The sequence below is a fragment of the Rhinolophus sinicus genome, linkage group LG06 (assembly GCF_036562045.2).
Source record: "Rhinolophus sinicus isolate RSC01 linkage group LG06, ASM3656204v1, whole genome shotgun sequence".
NCBI classification, from domain to species: domain Eukaryota; kingdom Metazoa; phylum Chordata; class Mammalia; order Chiroptera; family Rhinolophidae; genus Rhinolophus; species Rhinolophus sinicus.
This window is the reverse complement of record NC_133756.1, coordinates 120,554,437-120,582,287: the sequence shown is the minus strand read 5'-3', so window position 1 is coordinate 120,582,287 and position 27,851 is coordinate 120,554,437. Positions and strand designations below refer to the sequence as shown.

Genomic DNA, 27,851 nt, shown 5'->3' with positions numbered 1-27,851 from the left:
CAAAGAGTTCCTATGGAAATTCAAACACAGATTTGGCCACTAAAGGCCATAAAAAGTTTAATCCAGGCCAAACCACTTGCTTAAACCATCTATTGGCTACGGGAATAGAAGTGTGCACTGGAACACAATTTATGATTTTTGTGTGTGCATGCTAGTTTGCTCTTGCAGTCCGAATCTAGTCTTTGGCTGGGACTTGTTTATGTACCTACAGATTGTCTTACAAGTGGCTGTGGTGTCAGGGTGAAGTGATTTAGCCAGCAGGGCTCCCCAACTCCCCATTTCTTACCCACCCTATGGGGACTGCTTCCGCACAGACATAAACATGCTCCTGCCGTTACCTTATTGCACTCGTCACATGGGGAGGCTAGAAGGCTTGATTCAGGGATATGATTGGATTTTAAATCCCAGTCTCACAGGATTTTAATTACTGGTCTGGGGCAGCAGGGATAGGCGCTGGCTGCCTTTGGATGGAGGAGGTCGATACGCCACTCCACAACTTATTGAGCCACAATGCCTGCAGACTCTATTGCTCTATTTAATCATCTTTTGCAAAATTTACAGTGGAACAGGAGAGATCAATACGGAATTTATCACATTCTCTTGTAAATATGAGCCAGGAAAGAGTTCTAGGCAGTTTGTTACTGAGTGGGAGGGAACACGTCTGTGTACAGCTGGGCATTAGGAGATGAGACAAAATCCATACTTCTTGGCATAAGCTACAGATGCTCAGCCAGTTCCTCTTAAGCCTGAAGGCAAGTTCAATGGAAGAACACCGATTCATTCATTCATTCCATCAACCTACCACCATTCCTGCGCACCTATTTTACGCCAGCCCCTGGACAGGCTCTGGGGACACAGACTGGAATTCTGCTCCTGAGATCATCCTCACAGATACACCACAGTGGCTCTGCTACTTACCAGCCGTGCAACTTGGCAAGTTGCTTAACAGCCTAGTGCATTTGTTTATGTCGGGAATAAGAATATCAAACTCGGACTTATTTTAAGTATTAAAAGATTAAAGCCTTAGTGCAGAGCTTGGTAAGAACTCAATAAATGATAGCTATTGTTATTTTTACTACAATTACCATTATTAAGCATTCCTTCCTACAGAGCGTCTCAACAATGGTATACGTGCAGAACTGTGGTACTGAGCAACGGAGCCAGCTGCCCCACGCAGCAGACAAAAGGGAGACTGCGGTGGCCTTCTACAGGTTAGAGACCTGGCCAGGGCTACTGGCCGCAGAATCAGAGGAACAGGGGGTACAGGGTGTGTGAGGAGGAGATAAATGTTAAACTGTTTTTTTGAAGTTTCAATTGTAATCTTTAAAACAATAAAATAGCCTCCCAAAATTGCTGTGGGGCAACAGAGTGAGAAGTGATTCCTTATGTGGGCAAATCAGGGAAAGTTACACAGTAGAGACATAAGTGAGTTGGTTCTTGAAGACTAAGTAAAAGCTTGGTGTAGGTGGAGAAGTGGGGAAAGGGCATCCCAGGTAGAGAAAGGAGAATGAGCCAAGTTTTGGAGGCAGAAAAAACTCCAGGCTAGGGAGTGAGCCGCTGAGTGGGCCTGTGGCAGTGACTGTTCCTGGTGTCCCCAGGCCCACCTGGAGAAAGGACGGCAGAAGATTCATGGTGGGCTTCAGAGACTTACATGCTGGGTTAGACATCTGGGCTCCTCTATAGGCATGGGGAACTGCTGAAGGTTTTCAAACAGAGGAGTGGCAGGGTTTTGTGGGCTAGAGGCTGGTGTGAGGGGGAGCCTGAAGACAGGCACACCGGCAAGAAGGCTGCTACACTGGTCCAGGCGAGAGTGCTGACGCCTGAACTGGGGCAGTGGGGACAGAGGACAGAGGATGGACTTGAGAAAAAATTCTAAGAAAGACGGGCTTGGTGGAAAGTGAGGGCGATGTCATCAGACTTACATCTAATCCATTCTTGTTTGGGTCACCAGTACATTCACTAAACGGAATATGAAAGAAACTCTGAGGAAGGCTGGGTTATCTTTGATACACTGAGTATGTGATGTCTACAGCATATTAAGCCTCAGCAGACTACTGGAGACAGGAAAATGCCTGGCTTGTTTTAAGACAAATATGCAGGCTAATCTAGGTAGAAAAGAGGTGGTACAAGAGCATGGAAATGAATGTTCAAATATACTTCATATACAGAGTTAGGTGGGGAAAAGAGCAAAAGCAAAAACTGCCAAGGATTTCTGTTCAATGCAAACCTAAGGTAAGGGTTTTGTAGAGGCGGGATAATGCTCTGAATAGTATGTGACACAGGCATTGCAAGTATGGAGGTTGTCAGTTCATTTTCATGTTGGGCAAGTTCCTGGAAGTTGTGGGCTTTCAAGAGGCCAGCCCTATTTCTCCCTTTCCCCACAATCCAGCATAGACTACCCCCAGAGGTGGCAGCAGGAGCTTCTGTGACCAGAAAGCAGCTGGGAGCAATTGTCAGTGGGGAGGGAAAGGCTCTGGATAAAGCAGAGTTCAAAGTGGACTATAATAAGAGCCTGGGTCCCTGGGCTTCTGCATCCCCCTCCCCCTCCTGCAAATGACAGCTGAGACCAAGGCAGGCGAGCCTGGGGTCTGGGCTGAATTTAGCAGTCATAATTACACTGCTGACGTCTGGGGCAGAACCACAGTCTCTGTAGAAGGCGACAGCTTTTGTTCATACACTGAAAACACATCATCTTCAAACATGCTAATCTCATGTCTGCTTCCATCTAACAACATTGAAGGGAGGCTGAGGAAAGGGCACACAATGCCCACACATCTGGCTAATTCAGTTACAAGGCCAATCAATCTTGATGGGTTGTCCATAAAACACCAACCACCCCAAAGGACTGCGCTGACCAGATGTTTAAGCTTCTGTTGACCAGTCCTAGCCTAATGTCCATAGCAGGGAAGAGGGGTTATCAAGAGATGGCTTATGCTTCCACTCACACGTCTATTCCCAAAGCTACGTAAAGCCTTCTGCTTGGAGAAGAAGTACGTTAAAGTGGCCGAGCCAGGCTCATTGGCAGTATGCTCAAATATACAGACTTTCACTCAGACCTTACGAAGGACAGGAGGCCTAATTTACAGTTGGCTTTGAGAACACTTGCAGAAACAGAAACTAATGGAACAGTTTTGCTAATTGCACTTCTCAGTATAGAGAGAATCAAGAGTGGTGAGGTGTATATTTAACTATGATATTAAATGCCACAGGCTACAGTTCTGGCCATAGGAACCATTCATCTGCTGATGTCTCCTTTTCAACCCCCAACAAGGCTGAAGGAATTACTTATCTCCCTCATAAAATTGTTGCTTAAAATAAATAAATAACCAGAGGCCCCTGCCAAGAAGGACTCTTCCAATGAATGCCAGGCAAGTCACCAAAAATAAAATAAAAGTGGAAAGGAGTGGGAGATTCGGAGGAAGGAGAGGACTGGGAGTGGACTCGGAGCCCATAGCAAGAGGACCATTTTTCACCCAGCGCTTCTTGCTAGTGCTAGTGATCCCATTTTTCTCGAGAGTGCTTTTCCCTAATTAATTCTAAGGACTTTACCATGTTTGTCTCAGAGTTGTGGCTGCATCACAAACCAGATAAATGGACTTGGGTGAAGGAAAACTCTAACTTTTTAGAAAGTGGTGTGAGAGAAGCACAGGTGAAAGATGAGGTGTTGGTTGTCATAGCCTGTGCCCAGCACCTGGCACTCAGTAGGAGTTTAATAAATATTTGCTGGCTGAGTAACTATGCCCCGTGAAGAGGAGCCGGGCTCTCTGTTCCTTCAGTTTGTCAGGAGAGGCCTCCTATCATCACTGGCAATACTGCTGGGCAATCTCACTCACAGAGATCGGAGAATCTTCTCTCGGCCTGAATGAGCAGGAAGGACGTGTTGGGGGGTCAGGGTGTGAACCTCAGTCCCACTCCTGGCAACCTCTTCTTCTCTTTGCTCATGGCTGAGCAGTCAGTACTGCTGACCAACCTGTTTTCTGTTGATTCTTTTCTACCCTGGTTTCCATTATACACAACACCTATGACTTTGTCTCCTTTGCAGGTTTCTATTCCTTCTTCTATCTCAAGTTTTGGGTGACACTCAAGGCGGAGTCCTCACCTCGCCCCTTCCTGTGTATGCTCCTTTAAAAAACAGTTCCAATTTGTACAGTTTAAACCATCCCAGTGGTTTTCGCAATACTGTGTATTAGGATTATTTGGGAAGTGTTAAAACCGTACCAATCCAAAATGGGAGAAAATGTTGGGCAAAGAAAAATGGGCAAAAGACATGAATAGACTATTCATAAAAGGAGATCTAAAATGGCTCTTAAATATATGAAATGATGTTTAACTTCACTCACAATAAGAGAATCAAACTAAAACTACAGTGAGATATCATATCTCACCTACCAGACTGCAAAACTCCAAAAGCTTGACAATACACTGTGTTGGAGAGGTTGTGAGAAAACACTTTTATACAGTGCTAGTGGGAATGCAAAATGGAACAAGTTCTATTCACAGTATCTAGCCAAAGGATATATATGCATTTACCCTTTGACCCAGCAATGCCACTTCTGGGACTTTCTGGTAATGACATACCTCCAACATTCCCAAAATATACATATAAGGTTATTCATTGTATCATGATTAGTAATTGCAAAATATTCGAAATCTCAAAGTCCAAGCATAGGATATACAGCACATACAAACAATGGAGTACTATGTAGCTGTAAAAAAAAGAAAGAAAGAATGAAGAAGATCTCTGTGAACTGATATCAAGCGATTTCCAAGAAATATGGTTAAGTAAAAATGAAAACTGCACAAGAGTATATATAATAGGCTACCTTTTATGTAGGAAAGGGAAACAAGAAAACACATATATTTGCTTACACAAAGAAACACAAGAAAGATAAACCAGAAAACGACAAAACTGGTTAATCATAAGGGGTCAGGTCTCATTGCACAGAACAGAAAAAAGCTGAAAGGGATACAGGAGGAAGGCTTACTTCTCTGAGTATAAGCTTTCTGTAGTTTTTAGTAACAATGTTCTACATATTCAAACAACAAAATTAAAACAAGGATAGATAGGCAGGGGAAAAAAACTCTAAAACTGAAAGCAAACTGAAAAATTAACCCAACTCTATTTCAAATGAGTAACATAAACACACCGAAGGGGGGAAGAAAACACCCAAGTAGTTTATGAACCTAGAATATGAGAATTTACCCTTAGCCTTGGATGGAGTAAAAAGACGAGGACTGCAAACAAATCTTGACCTGAAGTCTTTTTAGAAGGTTTGCTTTCTGCAGTGGTACAGCTGAAGAAAGTTTGAAGCTTTTTTAGATGTATAATAGGATTAAGCAAATGAGTAAATGCATCAGTGCTGTTTGTAGCCAGCATGCTCACTATGGAGGAAGGGACATAATATGGAATGTATGAAGACCAGAAAGAACACGGTAGGGATGGACAGGAATGGGAGGCAGTAGTGTTCAGTATTTCTAAAATATGTATGTGCATGTGTGTCCATATATATCCACGTATCTGTGATGGATGTGTATGCACATGTGTATATGCCTACATATATCTCTTGGCTCTGTCAACAGAAGGCGTTATGAGCATACCTGGTCCTCAGGTTTCAGTCTAATACAAATGCCCACTAAAAAGTCTTAGGGATCTCAGAGAAATGGCTGATTCCAGGGCAGCAGCAAGGTACATACAAGATAAGACTGACACACCTTTCTCAAAAATATGAAAATGCTTAAAAAGAAAAAAGATGGGGGGGGCCATGCCTCACTGGCCAAATATGAGAGCATTTCAGCACCTCCATTAACAAAGGACATTTAAGAATTACAGAACATGAAACAAGAGTATTTGAGCACATATTGATCATAAATAAACGGGAGAAGAGTTCTCGCTTACCACAGGATGCCAGGTGCTAACTGATCACCGTGGAGTGAGTGCTGCAGAGCTGGAAAATATGTAAAATACTCACTTTCCAACCATCACATACAGATTGGGTCAGGAAAGAACCATCAATGGATGCTGAGTCCAGGGAGAAATTTTGATGAGAAGCAGGATATTTGCACGATCTAAAAATGTCTCCCTGCAGACTGTTTATTAACTTCAAGGGAAAAAGTAGTAACAATACAGTGGAGAAACTGGACAATACTTGGGTTGGAGAAAGAGGGCGGTGGGAGTAAGACTTTTCACTGAAAACCCTTTTGAATTTCATACTGTGTTGTAAGTATTAATTATTCAAAAACAGGGAAATAAAATTCCATGTTATAAAATATCTCTAAGAGTGTGGTAGGCAGAATAATGTGGACCCCCGACCCCGCAATGATATCCGCGTTCTAATTCCTGGAACCTGTGAATATAGTAAATTACTCAGCAAAGGGGAATTACAGCTGCAGATAGAATTAAGTTTGCTCAGCAGCTGACTCTGAGATGGGAAGATTACCTTGGATTATCCAGGAGGACCCAACGTAATCACAAGGGTCCTTATAAGTGAAAGAGGGAAGCAGAAAAGTCAGTGTCAGAGTGATGAAATATGAGACAGACTTCACTGACTACTGCTGGCTTGAAGGTGGAAGGGAGCTATGAGGCAAGGAATGTGGGCAGCCTCGAGAAGCTGGGAAAGGCAAAAACAAACAAACAAACCAAAAAACAAACCAAACAAAACCAGATTCTCTCTGAGTCTCCAAAAAGGAATGCAACTCTGCAGACACCTTGAGTTTAGTGCAGGGGGAGCCATTTCAGATTTACCTCCAGAACAGCAAGATAAATTTGCGTTGTTTTAAGCCACTAAGTTTGTGATAATCTGTTTACAGCAGCAACGGACAGGATACATAAGAGAAGTTACAGTGTTTGCCTGTGAGGAGGACAAGGGATGTGGAAGGGAGACCTCCGTTCCATTACATATCCTCCGTACTACTCGAAATTTTTATCTTGTACGTTTTTAAAGTAAAAATGACTGTCATGCGGGAGACCCTGCTTGCTGTGCCATTTGTCATGCGGGGTGGCCTGCGGGGTCTCAGCTCCCGCTCCCCACATAAGAACACAGGATATGGTGAGGCCAAAAAGGAACACCCACGGAGCCATAGGTAGGGGAGTCATACCACTATATTCTCTCTGGTGTCTGGGTTGGAGAAACAGGAAACAGGAGCCACACAATTCTCAACCCTCATTGCACCGCTTGCAGGCTCAGCCACCATCTTCTTGCCAGCCCCCATTTTTTCTGCTGGCGTAGCCACAACAGTTATATTAGTGGCCAATGGCTCACTGGTTACAGCTGACAGCCAACTAGCCACAGCTGATGGCCATCCAATCACAGTTGATGGCCATTTACTACCTGAGCCAGCACCTTCCTATGTGAGGTCGAGAGCCTGGAAACTGCTTTCTGGGCTCTGTCCCCACAATGACTAAAGTCACTAAACAAACAACAGTCACTTCAGGAGCTCTCTACTGATTTCAACGTTAAGCGCAAGTCGTCTGGCTCATTCCCAAGGCCCTCCACACTCCAGCTCCCCTACCCACAATCCAGCAGGTGGCCAGGCCCTCCCAGGTGTAATGTGCAAGGCTCATTTCTGTTGCTGCTTTCCTCTTCCCCTCTGCTGGTTTGAATTCTCCCTATCCTTAGGGGTCTGCCTCCAGGGCCCCTCCAGGAAGCCTTCTATAATGCCAATGCCAACACTGATCTTTCTCCTCCCCATCCATTACACTTGCCTACTTTGGCCTTTGCCTACGTTTAATTTAGAGTCCTATTACCTACCATCCAGTGCTGTTCTCAGTGTGCTTTGTGTATGGGCCTTTTCACCAAACTAGTACACTACACGGTGCAGTCTGAAGGGCCTGTATCATTTTTATTTCCCGCAATGCCTACTGCTAATTAATAAATTAGCCTATTCAACATATACTCACTGAGCACCTATCATGTACTAAGGCTAGTGCAAAGTGCTGGGAATATAAGCACTGAAGATGCAGACCCTACCGTCAGGGAACACGTTATGTTGTGGAGAGATCTATTAATCAACAGCTAAATAACTACATGTGGTAAGTGCGATAAAGAAATTACACAGGATCCTTTAAGAGCATACATCAGAAACCTAGAAGGGTGTTGCTGGTGGTCAGCTGCAGGAAAGAATTAATAGTTGCTGAATAAATATGAATACTTGGATTTGCAATTAGATAAATCAGAGGGCAATTATTCTGTCAGAATCACACAATATGAAAATAGAAGGGAGCTTTGAGATAGCAGTCTAACTATCTAATTTTACAGATGGGGAAACTGAGACTCAGTGAGGGGGAAGGACTTGCTCAAGGTCCCACAGCAAGGCTGAGTTCGTGCCAGATGGCGTGACCTCGAGGCAGCACCTCCCACCACACAGGGTTCATTACTTCAAGGGAGTCTCTGAAAGAGTCCTGAAGTGCAACCTCCTTCTTCTGCTACATTAAAAAAGTTCATTTCACAAATGATCTTCAGGAAGGAGTCTGTGGTGCAAGCCTAGAGAAAGCATCTCTGCTATGTCCCTGCCAGGACACTGCCTGGCCTCTGTACAGAGGAAGAGAGCACACGAATGCTAGAAATGATTCCTTCTGAGAAGGGACCTGGGATGGGCCTTTGCTGCTATGTGCAGGCTCTGGCCTTCACACTGATGTTCCCCTTCTGAGAGCTGCATTGTTGCCCTTCCTCTGTGCATTCTGCCCGAGAACACATGCTCTGGTGGGGCATGAATGGGCTGGCAAAGGGCAGCTGGCCCTGCCTTGGGAAATCTGAATCCTACAGCTCTGCAGGCCCAGTGCAGGTGGAGGAGAGCACAGGATGCAGAAGAGACCTGGCCCAGCTGAGGCTGACCTCTCCCTCACCCAGGGGAGCCTTGGCTTCCAGCTGCCACTGTTGGCGGTGATGAGGTCATGCCGGATACCAGCCAGGCTCATCTGAGGACTGTTTGGAGCCGATTAAAGCCTTGATGAAATGAGGGTGCCTGGATGGCAAGTGGCTCTGGAGAACTTGGGCTCTGGTGACCAGGCACTCATCTCTAACTCAACCAAGCAGTGACTCCTGTGTATCCACAGAATCTGGGATACAGAAATACCTTTCCCTGGGGGTTAGCAAGGGCAGTTCTTTCTGCACCGGGCAAGGGGCTGATTAGGCCAAGGGCAGGACTCAGGGTCACTGAGGGCACCCCAATGTATCACATGGATTGCAATTACAATACCACCCCACAGTGCCTCAAATGTACTGCTGGGTCCCTTTGAGTGTGTCATGCAGGAGACCCTGCTCGCTGCACCATTTGTCGTGCGGGGAGGCCTGCGGGGTCTCTGCTCCCGCTCCCCACACAAGAACGCAGGATATGGTGAGGCCAAAAAGGAACACCCACGGAGCCATAGATAGGGGAGTCATACTAGTATATTCTCGCTGGCGGCACTATACTCTCACTGGAGGCTGGATCCACACTGTCCGCAACCAGCCATCCTAACTGCAATCCGCACTTGCCAGCCCAGCCACCATCTTCTTGCTAGCCCCCATTTTCTTCTCTTCTTCTCTTTCTGCTAGCGTAGCCACAGCAGTTATATTAGTGGCCAATGGCTCACTGGTTACAGCTGACGGCCAACTAGCCACAGCTGATGGCCATGCAATCACAGTTGGCCATTTACTACCTGAGCCAGCACCTGTCTATGTGAGGCCGAGAGCCTGGAAACTGCTTTCTGGGGCTCTGCCCCCACAGAGTGACTAAAGACCACCCCTCTGTACAGGATTTTCTAAAGTTAAGTGACAGGCTAATATCTATAGGTCTCAACGTATATGTCATGTGCTCAGGAAGACTTCCCTCATCCTCTTCAGACTAGATTAGGGCCCCATTACTCTCATGGTACCCTCTACTCTTCCTTAACAATACTTGTCTCAATGGTACTTAGCTAGTAATTTTGTAATTATTTGCCTAATGTCTACACTGCCAGACTTTAAGCTTCGCAAGGACGGGGAGTGCAATAAACACTTGTTAAAGTAATAACAGAAAATCAATAAGAAGACCGGTACGGAAAAGAGGAAGTTTTACTAGTACATTTTAAATAGTATCCCTTTTTTTTTTTTTAAGTTCAAGTATTCTTTATTCAAAGTTGAAAAATGTATCATACTGCATTATTGCAAAAATTCACTGGTACAAAACACGTTGCAGCTGGTGAGAGGGCAATAAAAAGTTGGTTTTTAAACTTATTACTATAAATTATTCTTATAGTACTTTGCAAATTCAGAAATGGAGACTTTTATATACAACAGAGGGGGTCCTCTCAGCTGCCACCTTAGCTATGGGGCCAGTCAAGTCCTCCCAGCTTTCGGGCCTGCAACCAGTCACCCTTCCAAGCCAATCTCTTCTGGTTTTGAGTGGCAGGGAGGATTTTCTTTCTTTCTTTTCTTTTTTAACAACCTTACTTGAGATATAATTTACATACCATAAAGCTCACCCATTTAAAGTACACAATTTAATGTTTTTTAAGGTACTTACAGAATTGTACAATCATCACTGTAATCTAATTTTAGAATATTTTCATCACCCCCAAAAGAAACCTTGTGCCCACTAGCAGTCCTTCCAATAGACAACTGCTGGCATGGAGAGTTTTTAGCTCTGTATCCAAATAGGAGGAGACCCTCAGCATCCAATTATCTGAAACAATTTCTTCATCATATAGATGAAAAAAGTGAGGGCAGAGAGGGGCCGTGATCTGCCAAAGGCCCTATAGGGGTGAGACGGTGGCAGGGCTGGGGCAGGTCATGGTCCCCAATGCCTGCCTCCTGACGGTAGTGCTTTGACCTCTCTGCCATGCAGTAAGACTGTGTTCCAAACTGTCTCCCCCACTGGACTGTAAGCTACTTGAAGGCAAAGGCTATGTTCTGCTCATTTGTCTTCCCTCCCTGCCTGGGAGTACCCCTCGAGCAGTGGTGCTTCAAGTGTGGTCTGTGGACTGGTGCCATTCCGCGAGCTTTGTCACCAATCCTCCATGAGATAAGTACAGTAAGCGGAGACTTTTATAATGACTTGAGTAATTTTATATCTGTTAAACCTAATGACAAATTCAGGACTGTATTTTGTATGCCTTTTTAAAATATAATTTTTCAAATAATTCATTTTTATTGGATTTTATAAACAGATTCATTCATGAGCAAGAAGAGATAGGTTTTTCACAGATTACGCAGCACTGCCTTAAAGCCACCCCTTCCCCACTCTCTTCTGCTTCTCCTTTTCCCTGTTTCCTTGAATCTCTTCCTCGTCCCTCTGTTTCCTTGAATCTCTTTCCTCGTCTCATGCTCACATCTAAAATGCAGGTTCTCTCACTGTGTCCGTGGGCCAGCTCAGTGCTCCAGCTGTCTGTGGAGCACTCACAGACTCAGCCGGCCTCCAAGAGACGGACAACTCTCAAATCTTCATGTCCAATTTAGGGTCCCTTCTCTCCTGGGCTTCCATTTATCCAACTGCCTGCTACATCTCTACTTGAGTGTCCCCCAGGATCCTCAGCTGGTCAACAGCTATTTATTAATCACCTACCATATGTCAGCTGTGCGTATTTTTTTCAAGGAGCTGTGAATATAGCAGTGAAATAGAGACATTTGTGATCACAAGGCTTACATCCTAGTCAGGGAGAGATAGAGGATCAACTTATAAACAAATAAACATGGTCATTTTAGGGACTGGTCAGTACCATGAAGCAGATAAATAGGGTAATATGACGTAAAGTGACTGGGCGAGCTACTTTTACCAGGACGTGGTCAGGGAAGGGCTCTCTGAGGACGGGAGACCTGAATTCCCAATGGGGAGAGTGCCCCCATCAATGGCAGAGGTAGGTACAAAGGGCCTAGGTGTGTCTGAGGGACCTGAGAAGGCCAGAGTTCCTGGAGAATAGAGGACAAGGGGGAGAGTGGCTAGAGGTGAGGTCGCAGAAGCAGGCAGGCTCTAGATGACACAGAGCTTGGTAGACTCTGGTAAGGAATTCAGATTTCATTTTAGGTTCAGTGGGAAGCCAATGAAAGGTTTTAAGTAGGAGAATAACAGGATTTATGTTTTAAAAAGACCGCTCTGGCTGTTATTTGGAGGGTGGGTTTAGGGAGACAAGAGGAAATGGCGAGACTAGTCAGGACTGCGGTGATCGCCCAGGAGACCCGGACTGTCGCCCTGAACTGGACTATAGTTACGGCAACGGAAATGCCAAAAGGGGCGTGGGTTCAAGATGTATGTTAGAGGTACAACTGACAAGGCTTAATGAAGGTCTGAATTGGGAATACAAAGGAAAAAGAATTCAAGGAGGACTCGAAGATTTGTGGTCTAAAAACCTGGGTAGATGATGGCATCGCTTACTGAGATGGAGAAGACCTGGGGGGTGCCAAATTTGGGAGAAAAATGGAAGTAGATTTTGGCCATGTTTACAATGAGACTGAGGAAAGGATAGGCGCTGGGGAAGAGGATTAAGTGGATAGCAGTCATTCTTTTTGAGAACTTTTACCGAGAAGGGATGCAGAGAAATGAGGTACACCTGGAAATCAAAGGAAGTGTTTAGTTTGCTTTGTAGTTTAAGATGAGTGATATTAAGGCATGTTTTCACGCTGATGGGAAGGAGCCAGCAGAGCGTAGGAGACACAGTGCAGGAGAGACGGGGGCTAACCGGAGAAGGAAAGTCCTTGAGAAGCCAGAGGAAACAGGAGCCCGGACACAGATGCAGGGCTGACCTCAGGAACTTCTTCCACTATGGAGGAAGGCAGGCAGAACACAGGAGCACAGATGCAGGTAGGCTGGCGGGGAGATGAGGTAGTTGTTCCCTTTCGATTGCGATCTATTTTCTCTATGAGGTGTGCGGTGAAAGCATTAGCTAAGGAGTTGGGGAAGGAGCGTGCTGGAGATTTGAGGAGAAGAAGGTATGAGAAAACTGTCGTGGTCCAGAATAAGACAGTGATTTCACTCACAAAGTACAGCGCTGTGCTTGGCAGCGCTGACTGAGACTCATGGACATAAATGCAGAATGAGTCCAGTTAGCATTGCTGTGTGACTTTTTTCCTCCAGCAATATTCAGCTTTCCAGACACAGACATAATAGTAAAAAGAAATTGAGTTTAACTAGGGTTAGCATTTCATCAGGTGAATACAAAGGAGGGAGAAAGAAGCAAGAGGGTAGTTAGACTGCTGGACCATGGAATCTAAAGGAGGGCGGGACGGAAAGAATGTTCCAAACAGAACTGGTCATTCCCCTGTACCTCCACGCCACCTACACCTCCTTTCAATATCCCTTACCTCGGTACAGGTACATAGCACCTACTTGCCATCCAGACCAGAAACTGTGACTCATCTTGACTACTTCTCTCTCCCCATCTGACCCTACTGAGTCTATGCTTAAACCTTCCTGGGACCATTCCTCTTCTCTCCTTTCCCACTGTCTTGTTTTAGGCCTCGCCTAGACAATTATAATAGCTTTCAAATGCAGTATTTTCCCTTTCTCCGATCATGCCCCTTCTAATCCATTTTTTTCTATTTTTCTTTCAAGTATAACAATACGTACAAAATGTACATAAGAAGACAGCTCAGTGAATCTTCACAAGGTGAATGAACACACCTGTATAACCAGCACCTAGATAAAGAAACAGAACATCACAGCACCCCAGAAGGCCCCTGTTACTACCTGCCCCTTTGAGAGTAACTACTACTGTGACCTCTGACACTACTGGCTAGTTTTCTCTATTTTGAACTTTACATATAAATGTTGTCACACTTCATGTCCAGCTTGTGTTAAGGTTTGTGAGATTCATCCATGTTGTATAGAGCAAGAATTCGTTCATTCAGTCATTCAATTTATTATTCCATTGTGTGAACATTCCATAATTTATTATCTACTCATTACTGATAAACAAACATCAAAGTGGTTTTCCACTAAATCTTAATGGTTTCCCACTGGAAGATAAAGTCCAATTTTCTTAGCAGAGTTTATGTTACAGGCCTTCATTATTGGCTCCTGCTTTCCATTCTTGCCTTCTGACCCTTCCATCCAAACCCTATAAATCCAGCTCTTCTGATCTGCCTGTAATGTACTGAATAAAGTGTGCTGCTTCATAATCCATGCCTCCGAACGTGCTGTCCCCTCTGCCTTTCTCCCTCACCTACCTGGTAAGCTTGCAGTCATCCTTGAAGACCTAGTACAAACACCACCTCCTACATCTGCTCTCCCTGCCCTTCCCAGAGATGTGAAGGGATTTCTCTGTGATCCCTCAGCACCTTCTATACATCTCCATTAACATACCAGCCAGCAGCATTTCTTGGTTAAAATGTCTGATTTCCTCACTGAACTATGAGTTCCTTAAGGGCAAAGACCATGCCTGGATCATCTTTATTTCCCTGGTGCCTCAGGTGGGGCCTAAGACAGGAGAGATGCTCAGTAAGAGTTTGAAAAATGAATGAAAAGACTTGCCCAGGGGCTGCACAGGATGCTGGAGCTGGAAGGGGTTCTTGGGGTCAGCCACTCTAAGGTCTCTCTTTCCCTGAGGAAGAGAAGGGACTTGCCTAAAGGAAAACAAGATTTGCTGGTGGCAGAGCCAGACATCTGAGTTTCAGCCCAGTGCTCATTCCCTTTCTCTGTATTGTTGGCAAGAATCAGAGGACAGCCTGAGGCAGGCCGACTCCCTCAACATCTGGCACTGCAGCCAGATGGACAGACAGTGAAGTGGAACAACAAATGGAACTAAGTTTCGAGCCCCGACAACAAACTACCAGGCTGCTCCAGGGAGGAAGGATGTCCGCACTGGAAAGGCTCTTTGCCTCAGGCAGGGATGGGGGGAACTTAAGGACTCATTTGATGGTGGCTGGTTAACACTGACCATTCGACTGTGTCCTTGGAGAGAGGCAGGAAAGAGGCTAAGGGAAGCCCTGGGGAAAGTGCTATTAGGTTTCATAGATCCCAAGTGTTTCTGAGGTGATGAGCACTGGTGGGTGAAAAGGGAGCATCACTGTGACTATAAAGAGGGGAAGCTCTTAAACAGCCAGCCACACTGACACTAAGAGCAAGTGGACCAGGAAGCAAAGATACCACATCTCCAGTGGCTACGGAGATTGATCAGTGCATCCAAACTCGTACTAAACCATGGGCGGGCACTGTGGCAAAGGAGGCGGGACAACTAACACAGTCCTGGCCCTCCGTCTAGCTCAGTCGAGTAGGGGGACTGGACCCAAATCCATGGAACAGAGAAGACTTCAGAAGGGACGTGGCATTGGAGCTGGAGAGTGACTGGCAGAAAGAATTCCACCCAGCTGAGAAACAACATCTTAATGGGAAACGAGAGGCAGAAAGACCTACGAGAGTAAAGGCAGTAGGTGGGAACCCTGCATCAACATCATAATGTGGCAGGAGCATTAGGGCAGCAGTAGGGGAAAAGTTAGGGGGGGTCAGACGAGGACAACTCTAAAACCAGGTTAAAAAGGTAGGATGGATAGGATTTTTAAAAAGAATTTTTTTTTTTTTTAACAAGTGAGCACGGAGTGTTTCTGAAATTAATAATACCGACTATATATAAAGTGCCTCCTCTGTAGAACATACGCGTGTCCTAATCCTGACAAAAACCTTGGAAAGCAGGTGGTATCACTCCATTTCCAGATGAGGAAAGAGAACCTCAGAGTGGTCCTAGTTTGCCCAGGATCACACAGCTATGAAGTGGCGGGACTAGTTTTCAGAGCTGACTCCTCAGTTCATGGTCTTTCCTTGAAGCCTTTCTCAATTGGGGTTTCTCCGTTGAACAACATACGGGAAAGTATTCAAGTCATGATTTTCTCAATTCTCCCAAGAATGGTACTACGCAGTACCATTTTAGATGCCTGGAAGAGAAGTGAATTCCTTGTGTACAACAGATGCCTTAGAGCATTAGGGCGCGATTCTCTGGGGGAATCCTGGTTAGAAAGGCTGCCATGATGAGAGATGTGTTTTAGGAAGATGGATGACATTCCTAGGAGAAAACAACTATGGTGGCACCTTGACAGTCCTGGAACTATGAGGATGAGTCAGTTCCAGAGGCTTGAGGAAGAAGGCTCCCCACCTTCCCTGATAACTGCTCTTCCCAGCCGTCCTGCCTCTCCCTCCCTCCGTCCCTCCGACCTTTTCTTGTACTTGGCAGTCAAGTGCTGAATGAAGCAGAGCCTTCCTGTTCTAACCAGCAACACAGGCAGAAGCAGCATCTTCAGAGACGAAAACCATAGGGGCCTGCCTGTGCACCCATTTTTCTGTGGAGGTCAGGGGTAGAAAACGGGTGCTAGTGAATTGAGAACCCTTCCATAGAAATCGTCTGGCAACCTATTACCCTTCTTGGTAAGGATAAGCATTCCCTCCTCGGAGAAGCTGTCTGTAACTGACTCCATGCCCCTGCTCACCAGGTAGTTCCTCCTCCATGTTCCCAGAGGCCCTTGTCCAGCCCATGCCAGACCAACTACCCAGCGGCCACTGCCCATTTCCTTATCTGTCTCCTCCACCAGTCTGAGCGTCTCTCAGGGTCAGGGACAGTTTGCCTGACTCATCTTAGGATGCCCTGAGGTCCATGGTCTCAGAGATGGCAAGTGGCTTGCCCAGAATCATATTACAGACCTGAGATTTAAACCCAGGTGTGTCTGACTCCCAAGGCTGTGTTCTTTTCACTATGTTACGGGATCTCCTGAAGGTAAAGAAGAGACCTATCTGTGCTAAGCACTCAGCCCAACACTGCAACAGTTCAGAGGTAGTGCTCTCAAAGTGGATCAGACTCTCGGGAGAGGCTTCCTGAGAGGGAGGCCTGAAAGGGTCCGGGATCTAGATGAGAAGAGAGGGAACGTGATGGCATTTTAGGCAGGGTGGGAAAGTTGTGGGCAGAAACAGAATTATGAAGCCATTAGGTAGAAGTACAGGTTTCATGAAGGAGAAATGGCATTATAACTGCCAGGGTGAGAGTCTGATTTCTTTATACAATCATGGAACATGCAGCAAGGGCTTTTACAGATGTTATCACTAATCCGCATGCTATCTCTATGACACTTCTCAGGTGTTACTTTACAGACAAGAAAACGGAGGCTTAGAGAGTTAAGGTGACATATCCAAGGCAATACAGGTGGGAAGGTCAGGGAGGTGGGATTCAAACTGAGGTTGGCCTGACTCGGAAGACTGAGGTGTCCTTTCCATCAGCCCACACTGGTCAGAGAACTTCCCACATTAGCACACTCATGTTGCTGCCCGGACCTCCTCCCAACCCTCCATGGGAACCGCTGGTCAGAGGGCAAGAACTGCTGCCCCTCTAGCTCTAACCCTCTAAGATCTGGGGACCTGAAATCCCTGTGAACTAAGCAATTTCAAGGACAGGGGTTCTGTGTGGACCTCGTGAGCACAGACTGGCCCGTTGGATCTCATGAGAATGCCACTCTCTTAAGTTGCTGCAACCAGGCTGGTGGCAAATAAAGGCTAAGAAAGCTGGATGATCAGGAAGGCAGACCCTCCTGCCTTCCCTGAAACCCTTACAGAAGGTCAACTGGGGTCAGCAGACTTTGGAAATGTTACTGGCAACAGCCCCCAGGACAAGGGAGCAGGATCCTGCCTCTCGGTTGGCTGGTCACATACACAGGCCAACCAAGAGAGGTCAGCGGGGAGGGAGGTCAGAAGTTGGCAGGCCTGCAGGCCCTGAGTGACGGCCACTTGTTCAGCTCAGGAAGGGAGAAATAAGTGGGTTAATGGTTTTGGCCCTTGAGGCTGGAGGCTAGGGCAGGGGGTGTAAATGGATGCTGGGTAAAAAGGCAGGTGGGCGAACTGTAAATGTGGGGGCTACGGGCATCTGTTCCAAGTCAACAGGCAGGAACCATGCCCCTGGAACGGCTCAAAGGGCCAGCCCTGGCCTGGGGTGGGAGGGTGAGGCACTTCATAAAAGGCCCGTGCCTCATCATTTCAAAGGTGTTCGATCTGGAAGGCTGGAGAGAGGGTCTCTTTTTAGAGTGAATTCTCTGTCTGTTTGGGGGCTGAGAGGAAGCGGGGAATATAAACCACTGGACAATGGCTGGGGGTATTGATTGATTTTAAGGCACGACACAGAGAAGCCCCATGGTGAATGCTCCAGTTCTTAGCTACAAATGTCTCGCAGGAAAGCTTTCCAAAGGACAAAGTAAGTAGCATCCTGCTTGCGGATGTTTTCTAAGTCTCTCCTTCTGAGAGCAGTGAGTTCTTACTTCAAAAACATCAATCACCCCAGGCACTGTCACGTATCCACAGCAGTCCTGCCCTAAACAATGCAATGCCCCGACTAACGCACACTCTGGGGCAGGTCCCTTTTGTAGGCTGGGGGTATGGGCCAGGCCTGAGTCTTAAGCCAGTGTGGCTGGATTTGGGGGTTACAGGGAAATCCCTCCAACTCAATCATATGACAAGGGCTAGAAGATGATGTGGGGATACTGGGGCAGGGAGGCAAAGGGTTTGGGATGGAAAGAACTTTCTTTGAAGACTGGATTTTGAAAAGTGATTGGCTGCAGAGAACAGTTGGCAGAAGTTACAGAGAAAAAAATTACAGATCATTTAAAAGACACTGTAACCACTCAGAGAAGCAATGGACTCAATGGACACCTAAAATGGAATAGACTCCCAGGGAAGAAGCAGGGTTCTCTCATTCCCTGACAGAATCCAAGGAAAGGTAGCCAACCAGCTGAGGAGAGGTTTCTGCTGGGAGGACAGCAGTTAACCCCACGGACCTCTGAAGACCCCTACGGTTCTCTGGTTCTTGGAGAATGATCCCTGACAAGTAGGACCCCGGTGTCCAGCCCCAAAAGAGGGCCTCTAGCCTCTCAAGAAAGTACAGGGAGGGCATAAACAGGCAGTCGTGTGCCATACTCAGGGGCCTGGGGAACACACATTCTGGCAAGATGCTTCCCTCCCTATCCCAAAGAGGGCCGGAGGGGGATAAAAGGAAGTGGGAGGAAAGGTGACTGCTTGGGAGTGTCAGGCAGGGTGGAGGGTAACTCTGCACCAGACTTGGACAGGACTAGATCAGCCTGCATCTGGAGATGGCACACACTGTCCCTCCATTTAAACCGATGCTCTGCAAAGGGAGGGAATTCACTCATTCAGCATGGTTACTGAGTGCTGACTGTGTCCTGGGTACTATGCTAGGTGCTGGGGACGAGTCAGCCAAGGCTCTGGACTTCAGGGAGCTCAGAGTCAAGTTAGGGAGAAGGTGACTGAACACATACAACACTTTCCATATGGTGACAAATGTGACATGAGACTGAGTAGGGGAGGGATCACGGAGGACGTCCTTGAGACCTGGGTTAGCAGAGATGTAAAGGGCCTTTCCCTTGTTCCACTAGCCCCCCTCTGGAGGTCATAGGGGAGAGGAGAGGACACTTTCAGGGAGTGCAACAAACAAAACTCAGGGCACGTACAGACAGGCAGGATGGCATGGTACATAACACACAGGTAGGTAAAGAACACACTACGGCCACACAGGGCAAATCACACGTGCACACAGCCACCATGGAGGCAGCTCCAGCTCTGGGAAGGGCCCGGCTCTGGGGGAACACAGCACGTGCAGAGTGGAAACGCTGTCAAGACTTTCCCCCTCACGCCCCGCCCTGCCCCGCCCCTCCCTGCCCCGCCCCGCTCACCCACGCTCTCACCTCCATCGAGCAGCACCTTGACGGTGCGGTAGTCGTCGGCGAGGACAGCGTAGTGCAGGGCTGTGCAGCCCTTGAAGCTGGCGCGGTTGTTCAGCCGGTTGTTGAAGTCATCCTCTCGGGTGACCAGGACTGGGAGACAGTAACACAAACCTCCCATTAGCAACCAAGGCCTGAGCCACCAATCCCACCTTCTTTCTCTTGGCATTTTGATTCACTCACTCATCTACTCATCTCACTTATCTACTAAACGTAAAATGGCACCTACTATACGCCTGGCCATCTGTGCTGGGCAAGAGAAGGTAAAACAGAGGCCAGTTAGTTCTACTAACATTTACTATTAAGTATCAGGATTCATTTGGGGACATAGAAGTGAATCACACACGGTCTCTGACCTAATCCAAAGAAGGAGGCGGACGACAAACAGATGTTTCAAGTATTATTTGAAATAAATGCTATGTTGGAGGTACAACAGGATGACATGGAAAGCCAGAGGGCAGCTTAGCTCAATTTGGGCATGAAGAGAGGATCCCAGAAACCCAGAGTCTTGAAGGGTGAAGAGGCGTTACCCAGGTGAAGAAAGAAGGCTGGGGTAAGACAGGGCAGGAGACAGACGCTGTTCTTAGCAGAACAGCAGCATACCTCTCTGCTTTGAAGATGTTTACAATTTAGTGAGTATTTAATATTATTTTGTAAAGATCTTTTTTAATTTATAAAAGCCATTAAAATTTTGGAACTACAGAAAAGTACAAAAAAGGGGTTGCTATCTCAGCAATTTGAGAAACTGCTCTTAATATTTTGGTATATATCCTTCATATATATACATACATACATATGTCCTACATATGTACTCTATTATAATATATACATATCTATATATACATGCGTATGCGTACGCGTATATGTATGTATATATCCTACAAAATTGGGATTTACTACTTAAATTGCAATTTTTGTAATGTGCTTTTTTTACCTTTAATAAACGCACTGTGAACATTTTTTTGAAGGTAAGAAGAATAGCATTTCATGTGGTCAAAGAACCAAAACCCCCCAGTCTTACTCTAGTGCTAATATTCATGACTTTCCCTCTCCAATTTCATACAGAAGAACCTAAAACCACTTCGATCACTTTGATAGGACACCTGGGTGGTGGGTGACCACACGCGTCCCTGTTCACCTGGGAGGAACCTGGTCTGTGTTGTCCTGGCCTGTCCCAGTCTGGACAATAAACTGGAAGGTCACACCACCTCTGAGGCATTCCACTGGAAACTGAGACCCCACACGATAGCTATCTTGCTTAGGTGATAGGGTTTCTTTCTGCCTCATGTAGAAATGATCAGAGTAACTGTCTTACGTTCCCTCCTGAACTGAGTTCATCGGGGGATGGAATTTGGTCCTATCGACCTGAACCCCTAGCCCATGGCCCAGGGCCTGCAAAGGGTAGGAGCCTCCGACTTCCCACTGAGGAAGGGGGTGTAATTCAGTCAAGAGGTAACCTGGCCTAGGTAGTCAAAAGCACCAGACAATTCCTAAACCATTCTTTTCCATGTGGTCTTAGAATGGAGACCGTGAATTTTCCCCTCTGGCAAAACTAGACTTCCTATTTAAAGTTCCAAAAGCCAGAAGACTATCGTGCTTCCTCCTAACACTAACAGATTTCATTTTCTGCCTTTCTTCTACTGTGTGCCTGGAATGGTCACGTCACACAATCTATTTAATTTTCATAACTACCTTATACAGTAGGTATTATCATTCCCATTTTATAGATGAGGAAACTGAAGCACGGAGGTCACACAGCTAGTATGTGGTCGAGTGAGGATTAAAACCCAGCTCTAACCCGAGTCCTTACTCTTTCTCTCCATCATATCATGCTCTCACCCTCATTTCGTAAATGACCAAATCAGAGCCCAGAGAAAGGAGCTCAGAGCCTAGACGTCTGGTCCCAGCCCTGGCTCTTATTCCCCCTTCTTTCCTTCCTCAGGTGAAGGTACAGCCACTCTCTGCACAACGTGCCTTAAGGGGGAACATCCTCAGGTTTATAGCTGGCACCCAGACACGCTAGCTTAGGTGGAAGCATTTCATGTTGGGCCAAAATGAAGCTGCTGGAGTATGTAGCTGAGAACAGACCACATTTTCTTGTGGTCTATGGACTCAGGTCTTCTGCACCGACAGAGGCTCTCCAAACGCAGCCCTCCCACCCCACACGGAGTGACAGCTGACCTTTCCTGGACTAGGGAGAACAGGAAGAAGGCCTCTGAGAAGCTAACACACATGTGCCATATGCACCGGCATCTGCATTTTCCCCATCAGAGAGCCCTTTAGGACTTAACTCAGAGATTACTAACTCTTAGTCACAGTTTTATCAAATCATGTTAAGTGATCTTGTTTCCCGTCCACTGCAGATTAGGAGACGGAAACAAGAAGGCTGGGGAGGCTTCACAATCAAGCAGATTGATCACAATCAAGTGCTGACCAGGCAGGGAGGGAAAAGAACAGCACAATATAAAGCTAAAAAGGAATTCACAGAATACAGCACCTCAAAAGCCCCTAAGGGCACCACTGAATTGCCACATAGGACATTAACTGCACGATATAATGAAGAACCTGAGGAAAAGCGATAGTTGGCTCAAGAAAGTACGAAGGGTGCAATCCATTTTACAAAGAAAACACATCATTCATTCAACAAACAACATTTAATGAGCACCAATGCATGGTGGTAGCTGCTGGAGATATACTAATGAATAAGAGTCTAATGCAAGAATCGGACCGCTGAACAAATGCCAGTATTTCACAAGTGCAATGATAGAGCCATACGCAGGGTGCTTACCATAAAAAGCAGATGAACTCAAGGAACACAGCTGGGCTATTAGGTTCAGAAACTAATGTCACCAGAGTGCCAGCATTATAGCCCAGCTAATAAGGAATATCCACGAGGCGGGTCCCTTCACCTCTGAGTCCCTATCTCTCACCCCCCTTTTCTAAGGCTCTTTCTTGCCTCTGAGATTTTGCAAACACTATCCCTTGCCTGGAGCATGTCACCTCTCTCACGCCTTCAGCTGGCTAACTCTGAATTCATGTTAAGGCCTCTGATTAGCAGTCACTTCCCCCAGTGATTCTTCCTACATTTGAGGGAGTTGCTGCTCCTAAGCGCTCCCCAGCGCCTTAGGCATCTCCCAGTTACAGTATTTACTACGTTCTACTGCTATCGCCTGCTTAGTTGACTATGTTCTCCGCTAGACCAAAAGCTCAATGAGGACAGGACGTGTTACTATCTTCTTCCAGTGCCTACTACAGGGTCTGGCCATAAATATGTGTTTGACAAATCCTTGCTGAATTAGCAAATAAATACATAATTCATAAATAAGGCTCTGATATTACCTTGTTTCTAGAACAACAACATCAACAGTCAACAAGTATTCAGTGGAGGCAGCAGAGTGTGGCTGTTAAATAAGTGAGCTCTGGAGCCAGACTGCTTGTGTCTGGATCCCAGCTCTGAACTGTGTAATCCTGGGTACCTTACCTAACCTTGGTAACCTCTCGGTGCCAAGTTTCTTTATCTGTAAATGGAGATGACACAGGTACCGTCTCAGGGATGTTGTAAGGATTAAATGAGACACTATGAGTAAAGGGGCTTGGGACAGTGTGGGGCATACACAGTACTTCTCAATAAATGTCAGCAATTATCCTTTCTGTCTGTCTTGTGCTTCCAACAGTGTATTCTCTCTGTGAAGATAGGGCCGTTTGGGGAATCCTGCACACGTGTTTCCCCTCAGAAAGGCACGGGTCTAAGCTAAGAACCATCTGTTTAATTTGGTGTTACTCAGCAGTTTCTTGACAGCCTCTTTCCACCAACCCTTGCTAAAACCCTGCAGTACTCGTGTTCCACGGAACACTCTTTGGCATGGAGTAGTCCATTACAATCTGTACAATATTTTCACTTATTTATTTCAGAATAATCCTGCGAGGTCTAAGTTTACTCTCCCCATTTTATAGACGAGGAAACTGAAGTTCAGAAGGATGCCACAATCAGGTGGTGGCAGAGGAAGGACCCAGGCTGGTTTGGCGAGGCTCGTTTTGTGCTCTTGTCAATAACCTCTCTTCGCCCATCACCCAGTGTCAGAAGCCCTGTCCCCGATCATCTTGCTGAAGCCCCCAGCTCGTTAGATTTCATATTCTTTCCTAGCCAGAAAAAGTGGCTTAAAGGCAAGAAGGTGTGGGGAGAGGTGTAGCACGCACCTTCACACACTTCTCCCCTTTCACGCAAGGAGAGCATGCAAATCCGTGGAAGCTCAAGTGACTCATCCAAGACTGGCTCACCTGCTGGCTACCACGGTGGTCTTTTGAGGCCCTGTGTTTACAGCTGGTCCTCAGCCAGTGAACCATCCCCTTCCCAACAAAGACATCTAGCAGCCTGTCTCCAGCACCGGGTGAGATGGGCTCCGCCTCCTGCTTGCCCTCCAAGCCAGCCATTCCTGTCTCTTCAGTGGGTGCTGCACTGCTTTGACCACCAAGCATCACTGTTATCCTTCTGCTCTCCTATCTGCCTGCTGATGTTGCAAAGTCTATGCCTGGGTGCGTGGCAGGATGTGCCTGATACACACTCTGCAGGATTCCCTGGCCTCAGCAGTGCCGAGGAGTCAGCGGAGGTGAAAATAGTCCCTGAAGCCTGGCTAGGCTTGTTTATGTAGCCTGGCCACTCCCTAGCACTGCTGAAACTGAAAACAAAAATGAAAACAAAAAAACCACCCCACTGCCTCCCAGGATGAGAAACAGTGACTTAAGGTGAAAGAGTCATACAGTCCTGAATCTTAGCTCTGCCACGTACTAAGTTCCTCGATCTGTAAAATGGGTATGATAAGCAATAATCTGAGGAGCACTAAATATTTAAATATGATAAATTTAAGAAACCAATTTGATAATAGGTTTCTTAAAACATTATCACAAACATCTAGTCATGCTGCTTTCTCCCTTGGGTTAGGCACTGGGGACATAGAGATTTGAAAAACAGTATCTGAGGCAAGACGGGTGGTCTCCAGATACCAGAAGTTGTATTATTGCTGCCTTGTGCAGAGGACAGGCTACCCTAGCTATGAGTCCCTCTCCCCGCGGCTCGGCTTCTACCCTCCACTCCCAGGAGCCATGCCATCTAATGTCACTGAGTGTCTAGTAGTGCCCTTACCTTTAAAGATGTGAGCACGTCTCCATGAGAGGGAATCTACGGCTAATATGACAAGCATGAGAATAACCCCTACATTTGTGCAGCATTTTACGGTTTAGAGAGCACTTCAGTGCAATTGTTCCCTCACCCTCATGACAACCTAGGGCAGATAGGTCCAGTACTATTCTTTCTATTGAACAAGACTGTCATGCGGGGCGGCCTGCGGGGTCTCTGCTCCCGCTCCCCACATAAGAACGCAGGACATGGTGAGGCCAAAAAGGAACACCCACGGAGCCATAGGTAGGGGAGTCACACCACTATATTCTCGCTGGCAGCTGGGTTGGAGACACAGGAAGCAGGAGCCACACTGTTTGCAACCCTCACTGCACCACTTGCAGGCTCAGCCACCATCTTCTTGCTAGCCCCCATTTGCTGCTAGCGTAACCACAGCAGTTATATTAATGGCCAATGGCTCACTGGTTACAGCTGACGGCCAACTAGCCACAGCTGATGGCCATCCAATCACAGTTGATGGCCATTTACTACCTGAGCCAACACCTTTCTATGTGAGGCCAAGAGCCTGGAAACTGCATTCTGGAGCTCTGTCCCCACAAACACACAGAGGTAAAGAGGTTAGGTAGCCTGCCCACCTCACACTGCTCGTCGGTGGTGGACGAGGACTAGACCCCGAGCCTGCCTGGCTCCTTCCTCCATACTGCATAGCTTCTGCCGATGCCCACAGGCTCAGCCTCACATAACCCAGGGTCAGCTCACCTGGCTGGAAGCTCAGGGACTAAGTTAGATTCACAGGAGTCTTCAGGAAGAAACCGCTGGGCTGTCAGCTTCCTCCCACCCGAGGTGTTTTGTGTCTATGACCTCATTAAATCCTCACTACAACCTGAGAGAGAGCATCATAGGCCAGCGTGATGCTGCCTCCTTTACCTCTGTGGGCACTGTCGGCTCTGCCTGTTGCGTTCATCTTCAGCCAGGGGATGGGGCAAGAGGGAGTCCCCTGTGCCAGGTCTCCATGAGACCAGCCCTGGAGAGGGCAAGGCCCTTCATTTCCTTCCACAGTCTGGAAAAACCAGGCTTCCTCTCCAAATCCTACCTGTTCTTTAAAGCCCAATTCAAGGCCTCCTGTTCTAGGGGGTCCTCTCTCTCCAGCTCTTCCCTGGATACCTGTCATGTGGGTTATGTGTACTGATTTACCAGTTAATGATTTATTGTCCTACCAAACCTCTTGTAATCCTTTGTGTTAAAAATTTCCCTTCTGTTCTGACTCCCCGGTTAGATCCTAGGCTCCTCATGGGTGACAGTAATAAGTTATAGCATTTTTTGTATGTACTTCCTACAACATCACTTCAGTTTTTCATGCAGCTTCAGCAATGAACACACAAGAGCCTTCGTCCATCCACCTGCCCCTGAGCACACCACCACCGAGCACCTCAGTACAGAAAGTACGAGGAGAGGCACGCATGCAAAGACGGGGCACATGTCATGAGGCTGGGGGAGGAATCTCCCAGAAGAACTGTCTTGAGGATGAGGGGAATTTGGCAGGTGGAGAGGGGAAGAAGGGCATTCCAGGTAACGGCTGCATTACCTGTCCATTCAAGAAACTAGGAGTCCTTCAGCGAGTCTGGAATGCTGAGAGACGGTGGGTGGAGCAGTGGGCAGAGATGAGGTTGCCCAGGTGGGCGGAGGCCTGTCCTGAGAGGGGTTTGGACTCTATCCTGAAAGCTATGGGCATGCAATGGTTTTTGTTCATGAATTAAGCAGCAAGGGGAAAAGCAAGAACAATAGACCAGGAAACGAAAACTGAGTTTAAAAATGGCTCTTTTACTAACTTAATATGTCTCAATTCCTCTATGCCCCAGATTCCCTATTTTTAAAACAGGAATTGTCCTACATCTGTGGTTCTCAAATTAGGGAACAGAACCACCTGGGTAACTTATAAAAAAACTTTGATTCTTGGGCCCCCGCTTCAGCAATTTAGATTCAGCAAGCAGGGCTTGGGAATGTACCTTTTAAAAAGCCCATTGTGTTGTTCCTCCAAGAAGACTCTGAGAAGCACCGGACTAGATGATCTCTGAGGGTCCTTCCCACTCTAAGGTTCTTGTGAAGAACACAAGAAAAATGTAGGTGGCCACCTCCACCTGTCTGGTTCTGTTCCAAGAAAACAAAGGATGTCTGGGCACTAGAACGCTCTTCTCAAGCCCCATGTTTAGAAAGTTAGAGCCAAGTCTCAGGACACCAAGCCTCGCGATGAGACCTCCAATAGCTCACTCATATCTCCCCCTCAAAATCCTAACTGGAATTCTATACAATACAGTCTAGCCTGTTTCCTCGTTCATCCACCAAACATTTATTAAGTCCTCTGCACAGGCTGGGCCATGGCGAGAGAACGGGCTCTGCCCTCAAGAGCTTGTAAATGCTACAAACAACATCAAATAATCTTTCTTTTATAAACTATCTCTGTAAGGAAAGAATTCAGAATTTTGAGTCAGAGAGATCTGGATTCTAATCTTGATGACTCTGGAAGATTACTTCACCCCTCTGAGCCTCACATTTCTCATTGGTAAAATTGGGACATTAATGTCTATTAATTGGGTTGTTGTGAAAATTAGAAACAATGCAGGATAGTGAGGGGAACAGGAAACGATCAGCAACTAAGAAATGGCCATTTTCAAATTAAGATGGCTTCCCCTGTCTTAGAACCCATAATATATCCACATTCCTCTGTTTGACTTTCAGAGGCCTCTCCTACCTGGTCCCAGTTAATTTCTCCAAATAGACTTTCAACTCCTCCCTTCCTGCTGGTCGAGGCCCCCAAAAAGAGGACCCTGGTGATCCTACTGTGAATCCTCAGGGGGCAGCACTGGATATTAGAAAGCGCATAGCGGTCAGAGTCAGTCAGACTGGGAATCAAAACTCACTGTGTGACTTTGATCAAAATACTTAACATCTCTGAGAATCTGTTTCCTTGTCTGCAAAATAAATAATATCACCTGTCTAACAAGATTCAGAGACAAACCCAATTAAAAAATGCAGATAGGATCTGAGTAGACATTTCTACAAAGAAA

At 46.5% G+C, this 27,851-nt stretch overlaps 1 protein-coding gene across 2 annotated transcripts in view; it reads right to left on the bottom strand.

The window, feature by feature from the left end:
• Positions 1-27,851, bottom strand: part of CLPB (ClpB family mitochondrial disaggregase) — a 136,137-nt gene that overhangs the window by 46,029 nt on the left and 62,257 nt on the right. For both annotated transcript variants that reach the window (XM_019744405.2, XM_074335827.1), the window contains one exon: positions 19,617-19,745. In XM_019744405.2, the coding sequence (XP_019599964.1) occupies positions 19,617-19,745 (129 nt within the window). The remainder of the gene's footprint in view (positions 1-19,616; positions 19,746-27,851) is intronic.